This window comes from Symphodus melops (assembly GCF_947650265.1).
Source record: "Symphodus melops genome assembly, chromosome: 11".
NCBI lineage: Eukaryota > Metazoa > Chordata > Actinopteri > Labriformes > Labridae > Symphodus > Symphodus melops.
In genome coordinates, this window is record NC_136701.1 from 25,223,932 (window position 1) to 25,240,800 (window position 16,869).

General features: G+C 46.0%; 1 protein-coding gene across 1 annotated transcript; it reads left to right on the top strand.

Moving 5' to 3' along the window:
* The first annotated feature begins 62 nt into the window (after nt 1–62).
* Nucleotides 63–6,407, top strand: pof1b (POF1B actin binding protein). Its single transcript, XM_079355718.1, has 8 exons — nt 63–152; nt 752–865; nt 1,020–1,172; nt 1,355–1,474; nt 1,733–1,864; nt 2,686–2,756; nt 3,538–3,652; nt 4,375–6,407. Exons 1-8 carry the CDS (start codon nt 84–86, stop codon nt 4,378–4,380), a joined length of 780 nt encoding a protein of 259 aa, XP_079211844.1. The 5' UTR covers nt 63–83; the 3' UTR covers nt 4,381–6,407.
* The last annotated feature ends 10,462 nt before the right edge of the window (nt 6,408–16,869 follow it).

Below are 16,869 nucleotides of genomic sequence, written 5' to 3' on the forward strand. Positions count from 1 at the left end.
TGTGTGTGTGTGTGTGTGTGTGTGTGTGTGTGTGTGTGTGTGTGTGTGTGTGTGCTCAGACTCGTCTGACTGCAGATAAGAGCATGCGTCTGCTGCTGTCCACCTTCAGCAGCCTGAGAGAGGAGCTGCTGCACATGTCCGAGGACCTGCGGGTAAGACGTCACGCAGGCTGCATCCTGTCCACACTCCTTTAACTCCTGTGACTCCATCACGCTCACAGGATCTTCTAGAGTTTAGGATGAAACATGGATCAGATCCATGTCACTGCTGTATCCTCTGTTCCTACAGAGATGCCTCCTGCTGTCTCTGTTTGAATGTTACAGAAACAGTCAGATGAGTTTCTGAAAGTCAAACAGCTGCACAACGAGCTGAAGTCTTCTGAGGAGACGTGTGCTGAATAAACATAGTAGACATTCCCACGCTGCCTGCACGCCTGCAGGGGAGTGTGTAGGGTTAAGCTGAGGACTCATTGTGTACATACAGATCCAGGTCGCTGCAGAAGTTGATGTCAGGTGAGAACAGTTTGTCCCCTGCAGCCTGAACGACTCCCAGCGTGAGAGCCAATGAAAGGCTTTAAATTACAGCAGACATCTGCAGGCTTTGTGCCACATAATCACCACTTATTATTATTGCAAGAGTCCGTGCGGTTTGGTGCAGAAACTTAACAGCTGCTCCACAGACATGAAACGTACAGAAGCTGAAGTCTCGATGTGATTAGAGCGAGGATGTAAACGTGTGTGTGTGGTTGCAGCGTCTGGAGAGCGAGAAGGAGGCTCTGGAGCGAGACCTGAGCTTCAAGGCTGACCAGGCTCGCCAGTATGACTCTCTCCTGGAGGCCGTGCGAGAAAACAACAGACAGCTGCAGGTACAGTACGCCGGTGTGTGTGTGTGTGTGTGTAAGAGCGAAGGTCGGGTAGTCACAGTCCAAGTCTGTAAACTGAGTGTGTGTGTGTGTGTAAGAGCGAAGGTCGGGTAGTCTGTAAACTGAGTGTGTGTGTGTGTGTGTGGTTTCTCTCCAGATGTCTCTAAAGGAAAGCAGCACCGCTCAGCGCTCTCTGGAGAGTCAGCTCATGAGCACTAAAAGCACCGACTCGAGCCGCGACTTCAAAATCAAAGAGCAGGACGGGAGGCTGAGAGCGCTGGAGAAGGAGAACGAGATGCTGCGACAGAAGGTAACGCAGCCGCTGTCTCACCTGTCTCACCTTCCATTCAGATCACATGGTGCAGGAAACCTTTCCCAGCGTTCTGGTCACTGAGGAGGATTCTCAGCACACAGAGTTTTGCAGGAAGTAGTTGTTGCTTGAGATAGTTCAGCAGAAAGGATGACCTCCTTCTTCGTCCCTCTGTTGTTCAGCTCGCAGGTCAGGGCAGCAGCACGACCCTGCACATCAAGACGGAGGAGCTGTCCCGTCAGTACGACGAGCAGCTGGAGAGCATGAGGAAAGAGAAGGACCTGGAGATCCAGAGACTGCGGGTGAGGACGACACGCTGTCACCTCTCAGTTCACCGTGTGCTTTGTTTAAAATGTTCACCCCGAGCTTGAATGGTCACGACTGCAACCTTTTCATTTTCCTGCCAAACACCTGCAGCTGTCAGAACGTTCCCATCGTGTGTCAGCCAACGTAAACACCAGAGCGGCCGAATCAGGCGGCTGAGCGACATTCTTACCGAACATTAGCAAAGCTGTAAAAAGCGCCTTATTGTCCCTTGTCTCTCTCCGTCCTCCCTCCAGACCCAGATAACAAAGATCCAGACTGAGACCACCACCACAACGTCCTCGTCGGACAACAGTCTGCAGCTGAAAATCTCGGAGCTGCTCGCCATGTTGCAGCAGCGACAGACCACCATCACCCGACAGGAAGAGGTGGGACACGCAGAATACTGTTTCCTGTTTTATTTATATCTTAGTACTTACTTATATATTTACCAGGGAATTGTTTGCATGTTGACTTTGCAGTAAATGTTTTGGTCTGATGAGACCTGGTGCAGCGTTAAGATATGCTCACACTCCAAAACCCGACCAAGAACGGGTTCGACAGCGCCCGCCGCATCTCATCCCAAAGACCTTTAAATTATGAGAGTACAGAAGAAGTTTAACTTTGTTTGGATGAAAATCACAGACGGATATAAAAGTTGACTTTTGAAACCAAAATAAATTTCAGTTAACTTAATTAGAGGCGAAGAGACGATGTCCGTAACTCACCCTGAATCAAGCGAACAAATCAGGAAATCCAACCAGCTGCTCGCCAAAACAGAAACACGGATATGATGACATAAAACCTGCACACACACACGCAAATGTTCATGCACACACACACACACACACACACACACACACATTTTTGGAGGGTGTGTGTCTGATACGTTTCTTCATAACATTGATCAGTTTTCACCTTTCAGGCTGGATCGCATTCTCATATCTTCAGTTTTTTTTTAGTGTGTTGTCATTAAGCTCAGGAATGTTTCTGACTGTGGGCTCATGTTTTTATTAAAAAAGAAATCAGCCGCTCAGATCTGGTTTTAGTACCAGGCTGTCATGGAGTTGTTTTTTTTCTGCCTCAGGCATTCTAGTAATCTTTGGAGGCGGAGTTTCCTTGGCTTTTTCAGCCCGCCCCCAAGTGGACACTGGAGGGACTGCAGTTTATTTTAAACACACCTGCACTGTTTGCTGTTTGTGTCCTACAGGAGATCAGGAGGCTGATGCAGGAAAGGAGTGAAAGCTCCAAGAATGTCACCAAGACCGTCATCACCAAGAGGTGCGTCATCACACCGACACGTCTCAGACAACAGACCAGATCACAGTATTTAAATGGCAGATTGTAGCTGTTTGATCCTTTTAAAGGTCACATGATCTCCTCCTCTTCAGTATGTGTCCTCGCTCCTCTTCATCATGTGTGTGAAGTGTGTTGTTGGAAATCCACTCTGATCCTGTATTTGATCATGTCTATAAACCCCTCTATTTCAGCCCTGCTCAGAACAGGCTGTTTCTGTGTCTGTAGCTTTAAATATGTAAATGAGCTGTGTCTGACCACGCCCCCTCTCTGGAAGGGCTCGGGTGTACTCGCTGCATTCTGGCTCCATGTCCTATTGTTTACGGTGAGAAGGCAGACTCAGAGGGCAGAACAAACACCTAGCTGTGGGAGTGTCACCCACCTGGGGGAGGGGCTACTGCCCTTTGTGATGTCATGAAGGGAAAAGCTCCAAACGGCCTGTTTGAGCTCACATTTTCTGTAAAGTGGAGCAGACAGAAGACGGAGAGGATGGACTTTTCTCATCATTGGGGAGTTTGCAGACAGACTGGAGACACATGTTGGAGTTAGAGGAAGATGGAGGAGAGGATTTAAATAATATGTGACCGTGTGTGTGTGTGTGTGTGTGTGTGTGTGTGTGTGTGTGTGTGTGTGTGTGTGTGTGTGTGTGTGTGTGTGTGTGTGTGTGTGTGTGTGTGTGTGTGTGTGTGTGTGTGTGTGTGTGTGTGTGTGTGTGTGTGTGTGTGTGTGTGTGTGTGTGTGTGTGTGTGTGTGTGTGTGTGTGTAGGTACAGGAACCAGTACCCGTTGCTGGGTCTGCTGAGCGATGACTACAAGGTCACCTCTGCAATGAAAGAAGATAAGACCATCTTCATCGAGAGAACTGGAGAGATCATCAAGCAGGTAAAAAAGGTTTAAATCAGTTTAAATGACAAACAGCTGCGTGAGCCGTCGGCTGGGTCGTCCTCATTCTTCACGTCTGGTCTGATCGAGCGCAGACGTTTCGTAGCTGTGAGACAGTTTCTGTTTGACGGAGGGCAGATTAGTTCTTCTGGCTCCGAGTCTTTGTGTTAAATTCTCTTCCTCGGGCCGATCTGAACCGCAGACGAGCCTCACGGAGCGGCTCCACATTTAACACCAACAAAATGAAGGGTGAGACCCAGAGGCCTTCACTCAGAGAAACATCACATCTAACGCTCTTTAAGAGAACACATTGAAGGAGCTACGACCTCCAGAAATGAAACGCAAACTAAAACCAAGAGGACACGCAGCTCTGCTGAAAAACAGGCGACGCAGCATGAAGACGGGTTTTTAACAAAATGTCTTTAAATGTTCGTATGAAGGAGAAGAAACATGAACTGCACTAGAAGCAGGTAAATACAGCAGGATGAATGTGAGGCGTGAACATTTGGTAATGAGGGAAGTGCTGCCACCTTGTGGATGGATGTTGCTACTGCAGACAAACAGAAATCTGTACTTAATATTGAAGCATGATTTTTTTTTTTTTTTTTAAGGGTCATTGAAGGTTTAAGGAAAATGTCTCCAGTCTGTAACAGCTGTACCTGTGTCTCTTCAAACTGGAAATCATAATAAGCCCTTAAAGCCACACTTCTTCTCTCCGACAGGAATGATTGAACGTCGAGAAGACCCAGACGACACCTCCCCTCTCCCTCTGCATGCCCCCCCCCCTCCCTCCTCAGGGCTCCCAGGGTTGGTGGTGGTTATTTAAATCCCCTTTTCTCTCCTAAATTTTGGACTATTTGATCAAATTTTGGGTTTCACCAAATTGAGCTTGTCTGGGGCGACTTTGATTTAAAAAAAAAAAACAAAAACAAATAATAATCCAACAATCAAAGTATGAGTATGTAGCGGGTTACGGTGGCAGTAAAAATACGATCAGGACAACTTGAAGCTGGGCAGAAATCTGAGGAGGCGTGACGACGGACGGACACTTCCTCGCCTTCACTCCTGATGTTCTCCGATGTTCGGACTAAAACTGGAAACGTAAACACTTCATTTATCTACCATTAGAAAAGCTAATATTAGCATTTAGCTCTTCCAAGTAAGTAACTGACAGCAGCTCTTTTCAGAGTGTGATTAAACAACAGCGTCGTCACAAAGCTCCTTTGAAGAGCTGACATCCTTCACGTCACACGTCCTGCTTAGAGAGCGCCGTCACACGTCCTGCTTGGAGAGCGCCGTCACACGTCCTGCTTGGAGAGCGCCGTCACACGTCCTGCTTGGAGAGCGCCGTCACAGGAAGATGACGTGCAGCTGTTTAACCAAACACTTTCAAAGCTGCCATTTCAGCTTCTCGTTGTCACTGATGCTCGTTCATACGTTCAAGCTTGTTGCCACGTAGCACGTAGCACGTAGCATGTAGCATGTTCTCAAAGCCACCACAGCCGTGCTAGCCCAGGGGACGAGGAAGACGCGATGCTATGATTGCCACTCTGCATGTAAATATTTCTGTAATATATAGATGATTGTAGGATGGGCCTGCTCAGTGTGACTGTCGAGCAGCTCCGTCCTACATGAGAGGAACATTTGTAAAATGTTCTGATTGGGTAGTTCGCTTTGCTTCCTGTTTTTCCTGCTAAACGGAAGTTTGTATCCGTCTTCTGTTTTGATGCGTTTTTATTTTATGATGTGTTTGTGTTGGTAGACTCAGAGGTGCATGTGCAGTGTTCATAGATGGATCTATGTCACTGCTGTGCGATGCCTCACACCCGTCAGACGGCGGTGGGTGTGATGCATCGCCGCAGGAGGGCGGGGTTAAGGGCTGGATGTTTACGACTGGAGCATGATTGTGCGGGGGTTTTCAGATCAGGGTTAGGGTTCATGTAAACTGTTTGTGGACTATTTCTGGTTGTCTTTCTTTCAAGCTTTTTAGATAAGACGGCGTGTTGACGGCTTTGAGTCCACTGGGCGCTCGACTGTAAGGTGCAGCAGCCTGTTTCACTGATCCACGGTCTTTCAAAGTAAGAAAAAAACAAACTATAATCGAGTACACATGATGAGTTTAAATCACCCCGTGAATCAACATTTCAATCTGTGCAACAACAAATCCACGAACTGTAACTAGTGAAACAAGCTGCAGCGCCATTTTTTTGTTTGCATGCTGGAGTTCTTAAAGTAGCCACATCGCTTCTTAAATCTCATTAACACTACTGATTTAAAAAAAGAAAATAAGAGCGACCTGGTGGAAATACTTCTGCTGTCATGGCACCTCGTGTGCTTTCATGTGTTTGTCGTCTTGTTGGCAAGCTAACGAAAGGCCTGCATCGCTGTTTGGTTCAAAGTATTTGATTATGATCTGCAGATAATCAGAGTTTGACCAGCTGACCAAACGGCGTTGGCAACATGCTGCCATGAGATCAGGCTTCATTAGCTCGCCGTGTGGATGATCTGCCTCCAGGTTCCAGCAGAGAATAAACTGTATGCTGAGCTACATTAACTGGTTTGCAGCTAATCTGCAAATAGACGTGTTTTAATATATTTTTTTTAATGTGCAAACTGTTTTTTTTATTTTTCCAGTGTAAGTGAAATGTGGCAGCTGTAGCATGCATCGCTCAGCTGCTTCAGTCTGCTCCAGACAGAAATGTTTTCTGCTGTGATAGATTGTGATTAAAATCAGAAATGCATCTTTGCAAACGCCTGCTTGTTGTTTGTTTGAGTGAAGCCAAAATATACAGAGTGGGTAAGTTATGTTTGGCTCGACAGCCCATGGACAGAGACTGTAGGTTTGAATCCGGTGTCACTTTCATGCATGTCATTCTTCACTCTCTTCCTCTCTGGTTTCTGACTCTATTGTCTTATCTCTCCAATAAAGCCACAAAAAGCCCCAAAAAAACCATCGAATTTGTCTGCTGTTAATATTTATTAATCTACTCAAGCACTCACGTGTCAGTGAGGATTGTTTGAGACGGTTCTTCAGCCTCAGCTAAATGTCTCCAGCAGGGGGCGCCAGCTCCCCTCTGCAGCTCGCTGACAGCTCGGGGTCAATGAGTGGAGCTGATGGAGCAGAGAGACACAGAATGAGGTCATCGCAGTTCTGTAGGGCTTGGCTCCGCTGGCTGCCTATCAACCATTTTGACTCTTCAGTCACTGTTCTCAGAGCGCACACGGCCGCGGAGGAGGACGCACAAACCGTCACGAGCTTCACAAACCGTCACGACTACAAAGGCCTGAGCAGTGATGGATTACATGCAGCGTGGTCGGAGCGGACAGACGGCCTGTTATTAGATACAATAATTAATTATGTGTACAGATCAACTTCAGTATCATCTTATAGGCTCAGGTGTAACAAACGACAACAGGTGGGTGTGGTTAAAACTCGTCCAGTCTCAGCCTCCTCCGTTGGAACCGAACTTCTGGTGCGTCTACCAATCAGATTTATTTACAGTAAATATCTTTCAGTTTGAGCGAAGCAGGAACAAAAGAAACATGTTAAAAAAGCTTCACAGACTTTTCTACACATCGTTTGTTTTCGTCAAAAACTAAAGAGAATAAAGCGTTTTTGTCATAATGTCACAGGAGCTTTGTTGTGACATGGTGGAGATTATTTTACATGCTTCTTTCTCCTCTCTTGACACGCATCTTACCCCCTCGTGCTGTGGGCCTATGAAGAGGAACATGAGATGTAAACTAGCTGCGATGGTTAAACTGTCGTTGTTTTTAATCTGTATACGACAATATTCACTTTTTATTCAGGCAGGCTGCCCCTGAAATATCCACCAGCTAGTGTGTTCACATGCGACACTCACAGTGGTGCACACTGTAGCTTCAGTGTTTAGCCAGCTCTGCATGTGGTGGACACTGTAGCTTCAGTGTTTAGCCAGCTCTGCATGTGGTGGACACTGTAGCTTCAGTGTTTAGCCAGCTCTGCATGTGGTGGACACTGTAGCTTCAGTGTTTAGCCAGCTCTGCATGGGTCTGTAAAGCTTTCTGCGTTCTAACCTCTCTCCATGTTTCATCTCCAACATTGATCCTAGTTTGAGCAGCTTTCTGCTGCTGGAGCTTATTAGAAACATGCAGAGGCTTTTTAGCTCGGGTACAATCACTTCTATCTGAAGCAGTTCCACTGCCCGCTTCCATCGCTGCAACACCTGTTCACCTGATAACTGCTCTCATATCTGACAAACCCAGGGGCGTCCAAAACGGCCTTCAAAGCCCCGCCTACCTTCTCTGGTCCAATCAAATCCAGAGCATTCAGGAGCAGAATCTAAAGTTAGAAGGAGGACATACTGGCTGCTGCATTGTTGTCAGAGAAGCTTCAACACAGCAGGTTTCCTTCATGATCAGAGAGGGAGAGAGCAGCTCTCTGATTGCTACTTTGAAAACAGGAAACGCTTAAGTCCAGTATTTCGTGGACATGCCTCCACTCTGACGTTCTCTCTCGCTCTCTCTCTCTCTCTCTCTCTCTCTCTCTCTCGCTCTCTCTCTCGCTCTCTCTCACACACAGCAGATTTTAGTGCTTCATAATCACGTCACACTATTTCCTCTCACTCTCCCTAAGAATTCCTTCCCTTGATTGATGCATTTTGTTTTTCTCATAACTACGTTCTAAAACTTTGTCTCAAATACTTAAAATATTTTATTTTTAATTGCAGACAAGTTTTTTCCATTTATCCTCCACATTCAATTTGTTTCTTTTACAATCAGACTCGTGCACCAATTCAGATGTATTCTCTCTCTCTTTCTCTCTCTCTCGCTCACTCTCTCGTTCTCTGTAAACCCAATATCCTCCGGGGCCCGGGGGTTTTAGAGTGTAAAGGCAGTGCAGAGGCAGGAAGAGAGAGACTGCATTATCCGCATCAAAGAGCCAGAGTTAACAGCCATAATCAATGCTTCCCCATTACGCGCTCCTGTCAGCCCCTCTCTCTCTCTCTCTCGCCCTCTCTCTCTCTCTCTCTAACCAGATCAATACGCTTTATTGGCATGAATGGAAGTATGACATTAATATTCACAAAAAAGGGGGTATTCATCAACAACTAGCAACGAGCAGAGAAACGGGTTTGCAGCAGCTAAAAGTTAGAAGAAGTATCGAGTAATTTAAGACAACGATGGGACGAGCTAACGCCGCGACTGTTGGTGCTAACTGGTAATGAATTATCTCGGTACTTTAGCCGACTATCACTGACATTTAAAAGCTTGCGTTACTTGTTACTTTATGTAAAACAACAGCGGACAACACTAAATTAATTTTTTTACATCGATTCACAGGCGAGGTTACGTTAGCGTCAGCACAGACAGAACGCCGCGTGCTGTCAACAAAAAGGAAGGTGAGCTTTCTGTCTCAGAGATACCAACATTATTCTAAAGTTAATCAACAAGGATGTAGCAGCAGGTCGTCGTCTGTGTGACGGAAAGAAAACTTCTCTCACAAGTGTCAAACCACAAAACAGGTGAAACAGAAAAACGAGGAACCAGCAGGATCGTCACTGGAGATCAAAGCACCGAGCTAAACTTGCCTTCAGAGAGCCCGATGCTAGCTTACGTTAGCTCGATTAGCTTAGTTCATTAGCTTAGTTGTCAGGGACCATGTACAAAAAAAATCAATATTTATCATATTAATCATATTTATCTCACAGAGAAAAGATGCTTCATCCCTGGGCAGGTCAACACAGAACAATAAAACATGTACATTCATATCATATCACAATACACACATGCTAACACTCACACAAAGGCTACATTTAAAATAATGTTTGCATATTAAAGCTAAAGAGTAAACACTACTAATAAATGAAACACGATTGGTTATTTATAATCCATTTCTGGAAGTGTTGTGAAAACAGTCTGTACTTTTAGTTCATTGTTGATATAGTTCTTTCATGGCTTTGTGTGAGAGAGGACTCTACACTGCCCCCTAGTGGGGGACCTTGTAGTTCTGCAGTTTAACGTTAAACTTTCTTAAGTCCATAATCTGGTGTTGATGTATTTCAAAGGTGTGTTCGAGCTTTACAAGTACACAAAATGAAACTTCGTCAAAGGTGTCGTCTGTTTGCACTTTAATCGAAAGGCTTTAACTCTTGACTCTTGACTTTGTCATTCTGGTTATCAATGAAGTGAACAAATAATTTAAAAATAAAGCCAAAAATGTTCGAAGGAAGTCTGACTCCATGTTAGCTCACGTTTAAATACTCGTGCCCATAAAAGTCTTTCCCACTTTTCCACCTTCCTGAATCTGAAGTTTCTCTTTAGCAGTGAAAGTATTTATTTATCAGTATTTATTTAATTGACATGGAAAATAAACATCAGCAGTGAGAAGTATAAAAACAAAGTTTGGAATGCTTCAGCTCATCTTTATTGACGACCTCTGCCCGACACAGCAGGGCGTATCGACCCCTCTTTCCCGGTAACTAGGCCCCATGGCCGGGGTCAGCCACCCTGCGAAGCCCCCTGCAAGGCTGTGGGGCCAGCGTGTGTGTGTGTGTGTGTGTGTGTGTGTGTGCGTGCTGCACAGAGGGGCACAGCCAGGAATTTGCTGTGCAAAAAAAAAGGCTGCATGCAGCTCACACAGATGCTCGTCCAAACGCTCCCCAGCAGAGACTCATTCAGAATAAAGTTCTTAAAGGGATAGTTCAGTGTTTTTTTTATTTGTGGGGTTGTTGCTGGTCTCTCTTAAAGGGGCCATGCTGACTTTTATCAAACTGCATTGCTGTGCACAAAGCCATGCAGAAGAAACTGACAGGTGGTCGACTGACTTTCAAAATGACCACCGACGCTTTTCATTTTTCTATCACGCTCGGCACGCTATGTGGAGGCGTCTGCACGCTTCCAGTTTTCCATCATGTCACTCTCGTTCTCTCCCATCTCTCTGTCTGCGTCTCTCCATCCTGCCAGGAAAGTGTTGACGTCTCATCTTGTTGTTGTGACAGATTCTCCTGCTCAAACTTCAAACCCTGTGAAGTGTTCTGAACACCGTCATGACCCGGAGCACAAACCTTTTTTTTTTCCAAAGAGGAACGCTGCACCTCGGAGTCTGCGCTCTGATTTAAGATGACACGAGGGTGTTTTCCAATCTGCTTACGTGCTTCCTCTGAGGCGTGCAGGGAGAGGATGGAGGAAATGTATTTTCAGAAAACATTCACTTATTCAGAGGAGAAGGCAGCGAGTCGTGACGCACAAAATCCCTCCAATAAAACGTGCAGAAATACGTCAGGACAGGAACCTGCCGATGTAGCTGTAACCCATTGTGTTATTAAAGGCGAGTGGATGAGATCAATAAATATGTCATACATCAAAACAAACACAACTTCCCCCCTCAGAAAGTTCTGACAAAAACACATAGACTATAAAAATCCATGATTTGGACCAGGATTGATTTTAATGAGATGACCCGAATTAATCTGCAAGCAGTTGAAACCTGAATTTGTTGACACCGTCAGAACCAGAAAATCGATGGACCACGTCCCCGAACAGATTCTTGGCGTGAATATTTGGAGGGATGATTCAGTCGTGCATATTACGCTGATGACAGATGGCGTCACTTTTCAGTTCCTATAAAGAGTCGGAGAGGCCGTGCAGATCGGGAGGGACTCCAGCAGACCGGACCAGAGCTCGATTCTATGAAACGAGTCCAGGGACCGCCAGGACTAGCTTTACATTCATCAGCGAAAAAAACCTGGATATGAAGAGTGGGTGGAGGGGTCAAAATCAGAACCAGCCCCCTTTTCAGTACACGCCCATCGAGCAGTGAGTCGAGTTCTCCAGCGTCGATATACAGGTAAAAGCCAGTAAATTAGAATATTTTGAAAAACTTGATTTATTTCAGTAATTGCATTCAAAAGGTGTAACTTGTACATTATATTTATTCATTGCACACAGACTGATGCATTCAAATGTTTATTTCATTTAATTTTGATGATTTGAAGTGGCAACAAATGAAAATCCAAAATTCCGTGTGTCACAAAATTAGAATATTGTGTTAGGGTTACATTTTGAAGATACCTGGTGCCACAAACTAATCAGCTGATTAACTCAAAACACCTGCAAAGGGCTTTAAATGGTCTCTCAGTCCAGTTCTGAAGCCTACACAAACATGGGGAAGACTTCAGATTTGACAGCTGTCCAAAAGGCGACCATCGACACATTGCACAAGGAGGGAAAGACACAAAAGGTTATTGCTGAAGAGGCTGGCTGTTCTCAGAGCTCTGTGTCCAAACACATTAATGGAGAGGCAAAGGGAAGGAAAAACCGTGGTCAGAAAAAGTGTACAAGCAATAGGGATCACCGCGCCCTGGTCAAGATTGTGAAAAAAAACCCATTCAAAAATGTGGGGGAGATTCACAAGGAGTGGACAGCTGCTGGAGTCAGTGCTTCAAGATCCACCACCAAGAGACGCTTGAAAGACATGGGTTTCAACTGCCGCATACCTCGTGTCAAGCCACTGTTGACCAAGAAACAGCGCGAAAAGCGTCTCACCTGGGCTAAGGAAAAAAAGAGCTGGACTGCTGCTGAGTGGTCCAAAGTCATGTTTTCTGACGAAAGCAAATTTTGCATTTCCTTTGGAAATCGAGGTCCCAGAGTCTGGAGGAGGACAGGAGAGGCACAGGATCCACGTTGCCTGAAGTCTAGTGTAAAGTTTCCACCATCAGTGATGGTTTGGGGTGCCATGTCATCTGCTGGTGTCGGTCCACTCTGTTTCCTGAGATCCAGGGTCAATGCAGCCGTATACCAGCAAGTTTTAGAGCACTTCATGCTTCCTGCTGCTGACCTGCTCTATGGAGATGGAGATTTCAAGTTCCAACAGGACTTGGCGCCTGCACACACCGCAAAATCTACCCGTGCCTGGTTTACGGACCATGGTATTTCTGTTCTAAATTGGCCAGCCAACTCCCCTGACCTTAGCCCCATAGAAAATCTGTGGGGTATTGTGAAAAGGAAGATGCAGAATGCCAGACCCAAAAACGCAGAAGAGTTGAAGGCCACTATCAGAGCAACCTGGGCTCTCATAACACCTGAGCAGTGCCAGAAACTCATGGACTCCATGCCACGCCGCATTAACACAGTAATTGAGGCAAAAGGAGCTCCAACCAAGTATTGAGTATTGTACATGCTCACATTTTTCATTTTCATACTTTTCAGTTGGCCAACATTTCTAAAAATCCCTTTTTTGTATCGGCCTTAAGTAATATTCTAATTTTGTGACACATGGAATTTTGGATTTTCATTTGTTGCCACTTCAAATCATCAAAATTAAATGAAATAAACATTTGAATGCATCAGTCTGTGTGCAATGAATAAATATAATGTACAAGTTACACCTTTTGAATGCAATTACTGAAATAAATCAAGTTTTTCAAAATATTCTAATTTACTGGCTTTTACCTGTAAACCCAAACACCTTCAGATTTAGCCACACCCTCTTTTTGTTTAAGATGCGTTAATGAAAGAAAAATGTTCTTTACTTTAAACATTCTGCAAAAACCTGCAGATTGCAAATCGAGCTGAACAGCTGAAGGAGTCAAATCTGTCGTCAGATGGAAACTCTCTCGTCAACTTTCAATCTAGATCATGTGTTTTTGCAGTAAAGGAAGGAAAGGTGCAGAGCGAGCTGAGGTGTGTGTGTGTGTGTGTGTGTGTGTTTAATGGAGTCACACTGTAAGAGATGCTGCAGGTCGTCAGCCTATAGGAAACCTCCGTCCTAACTCTCCCTCTCTCTCTCTTTTAATGTCTGGCCTCTGGTTTGTTTCACTTAATTCTATCTCCTCATCTCCTGATCCATCCATCAATGTCTCACACACACACACACACACACACACACACACGTCTTCCTCTCTCACCCTCTGCTTGTCTTACGTTATGTCTCACTCCCTTCGCCCCTTCCCTCTCTCTCTCTCTCTCTCCTTGATGAGTGGGTGAGTGAGTGTGGGCGAGCGGGCATAGCCGCTGATGCACTCCTGGTCATTAATAAAAGTTTTATACACAGTCAGGAAATGCATTTGAGCCCCGGTGGCTCAAGCTCCTTTCAGACACACAGGAAATGGGCGCTTGGCCGGCAGCCAATCCGGCTATTTCAGGGGATCGTCCGGAGCCAATCAAGCAGGGCCTGGTCACTTAATGGATCAGTGGTTCTTCTTCTTCTCTGCATCCAAATATCACCGGTGATTAGAAGGTGAATCGTTTGTGAGCACAAACTGAAATGATGAAGCCAACAAGTCAGCTGGATGGACGCTAACCCGACACACAAGAGAAGAGTCTGTCTCTCTCCTTCGCTCGCTGTTTTTCTGCATGAAGCAAAAAGCTGCTGAAACGTTGGCGTACGACACGAGGTCACTTCGGCCCGTGGCTTCTTTTTAAATCACCAGCACACAAACACGATCGCTCACACGCTGATATCAAGCGTTGACCATCTTAGCTTCCAGCACGGTACGAGGGATCTGCTGTAACGCCTTCCCGTTTCCTGTCCAAATCACACCTCCTCTCCTTCATTCACTTTACTTTAAATGGTGATGATGCTGACATGCAGCGTGACACGGTGCTTCAGGGAAGCGATGAGTCAGTCCTCTTCAGGAAGTTAATTGTGACCTTTTTTTTTTTCCTCATTAGTCTGCATCAACGATATTTCATTCAGCTCTTTCTCTGAAAACTTTGCATTATTTCTGGGATCTTGTCGTTGACCTTCCTTGGAGTTGCAGCAGCAGCTGACATCTTGGAAACGGAGCGCCGGGCTGATCCAGAATCTTTCTCTGACGGAGAAAGAGGAACTACAACGGCAAAGTATTTCTTCCCCTTTAGGTGTAAAGTCATAGCACCATGACGCCATGAATCCTGTGTGTGTGTGTGTGTGTGTGTGTGTGTGTGTGTGTGTGTGTGCAATATTGCTCACGAGACAAACTGTAATGTGTTGTGTAAGTTGACACTCATGTGCTCCATGGGTGCGACGCCTCCTCCTGACCAGCAGCCGACCATCACACACACACACACACACACACACACACACACACACACACACAGGAAGAGTGTGTTCAGATTTGGAGTGCCGGCAGAAATGAATGACTTTGTCAGCTGTATGCTGTTAACCAGGCCATTTGACATTGATCCCTGCCTGACCCAGAACCCCCCCCCCCCCCCCCATGATATCAGGATGCAATCATCAATAATTAAACATAAAGTTGTCATAAAGGTTTCTAACATGTTAGCGCTCTGCGTTGGGGTATTAGCATCATAACATTAGCCTGTGCTGCTTTGGAGGATGATGCTGGAAACTGAAGGTTTTTTTAACGTTGCACGAATTCCTCCTGAAAGGGACGAACACGTCGTGGCGTCCTTTCCAACCACAGATCCACAGTCCGCCCTGAAGTCACGACGTCCCCAAATGCTCTACGAGACTTAAGACCAGAGCGACTGACTTCAACCTGTTGGTTGAAAGAGCTGCCGGGGGGGGTGGGGGGGGTTCTCGTAAAGCCTCGTTCAGGACAGCAGGAAACCGTGTGCGGGGATTACGCCCACACCTGTGTCATACAGGAAACTCTAAGAGTCCTTACACTCTCCTGTAGTGACTTTATCGTTGACGATTTCCTTTTGTTGAAAAATAAAACATGAATATAGGTTTGATTTCAGTTAGATAATGTCCCCCCCCCCAACCCCCCCTCAGTGTGTCTCTATCAGCAGTTTGTTTCATCTCACATATTTTCCTCAAGAGGAAACAGAGTCTCCCCCACCCCCCCATCCCCATTAGGAAGCAGTGTCCGGTTACTCTAATGTGTGTGTGTGTGTGTGTGTGTGTGTGTGTGTGTGTGTGTGTGTGTGTGTGTTGCCTACACTGGTGTGTCCTGCTGTAGTCCGGGTGGTTGCAAGTTGCTGAGTAAGGGCACGAAGCACACACACGCACTTCTCACAACACGCAGACACACACACGGACGCAGGCAGAGGTTCATATTACAGTCATGCAGCACATTGTCAGTGATGTCACTCGTCCTTATGGAACGAACGAATGAATGAAGATGAACTTCCTCCACCTTTTCCACAGTCCAGATCAGAACGGATCCAGGTGAGAATAAACTCGTTACCACACCCGTCTGTTCCTGCAGGGGGCGCTGGAGGCTCATCTGCAGCAGCCACCGTGCTGGACATGCTGTCTCAGCCGAACTTTGAGTCGACCCAACGACAGATGAATCCACGTCGCTCTGACTCTGTCAAATTAACAATTAACTAACCTAATACCTACCTATACGAGCACCGGGGTAGAACTGATTTACTGACAGAGGTGTGTTAACCCGCTACAGCAGGTGGCGATATTCTCCCGCTCAGCGAGTTACTGTTGGACATTCTGACAGTCGACCTCTTACTTCAAGTTAGCAAGCAGCAAACTGGTCGCACGTTGAATGTTGAGAGCGTGGAAAACGTTACAGATCCGTACGTTTGGTTCATCCTGCACGCTTTACTCGTGAAGCTAAATGTGTGGTTCTCGCTCTGGCGCTCAGCACATGGACACCTTCAGCTTGTGTTCTTCACGGCTGCCTTCTTAGCAGTCATGCTGCTCGACCTCCCGATGAGAGTCTGCAGTCTGGGGAGTGTGGAGCATGCTCAGAAAGCAAAGGCCAGTTCAGAGACTAAATCAACAGCAAACCACAGAATCTAGGTGTGCTAGTCAAACTCTGAGAAATTCAACGTTCTTACACGTTAAGAACAACTAAAACGTGAAACACATTCGGTTTGCTTTGTTTTCACCCTTTAAGCTAACCCTGAAACTCCGGATAAAACAAGCTAGTTTGAGCTTCCAGTTTAAAGAATCAGAGCGTTAACAGCATCATCCATTAGTCAGCCTTCATCTGAAACGTCCCGACCAGGCTTCTGCCTCGTCATCTTCATGAAGCAGAGCTGAACTGAATTCAATTCAGTGATGAGAATGGGAGGAGTGACAGAAGAGGAGGAGGGAGGAGGGGTTAGTGTGTGTGTGTGTGTGTGTGTGTGTGTGTGTGCAAGAGAGCGAGAGAGAGAGAGAGAGAGGAAGTGCATCCAGCCCTCAGTCATTCATGTCTCTGGGAGAGAAGAGGAAACTACACCAGACAAGAACAGACTCAATTCGAGCTGGAAAAGAAAATAAGATTTTTGTGTCTGACTTTAGAAGCCTCTCCCTCTCTCTCTCTCTCTCTCTCTCTCTCTCTCTC

Bases quoted from the DNA above. Each gene is read 5' to 3' on its own strand.
- pof1b (XM_079355718.1), top strand. From the start codon at position 84: ATGCGTCTGCTGCTGTCCACCTTCAGCAGCCTGAGAGAGGAGCTGCTG. The intron at 1,865-2,685 runs GTGGGACACGCA...TGTGTCCTACAG, and splicing joins CCATCACCCGACAGGAAGAG to GAGATCAGGAGGCTGATGCA. The intron at 2,757-3,537 runs GTGCGTCATCAC...GTGTGTGTGTAG, and splicing joins AAGACCGTCATCACCAAGAG to GTACAGGAACCAGTACCCGT.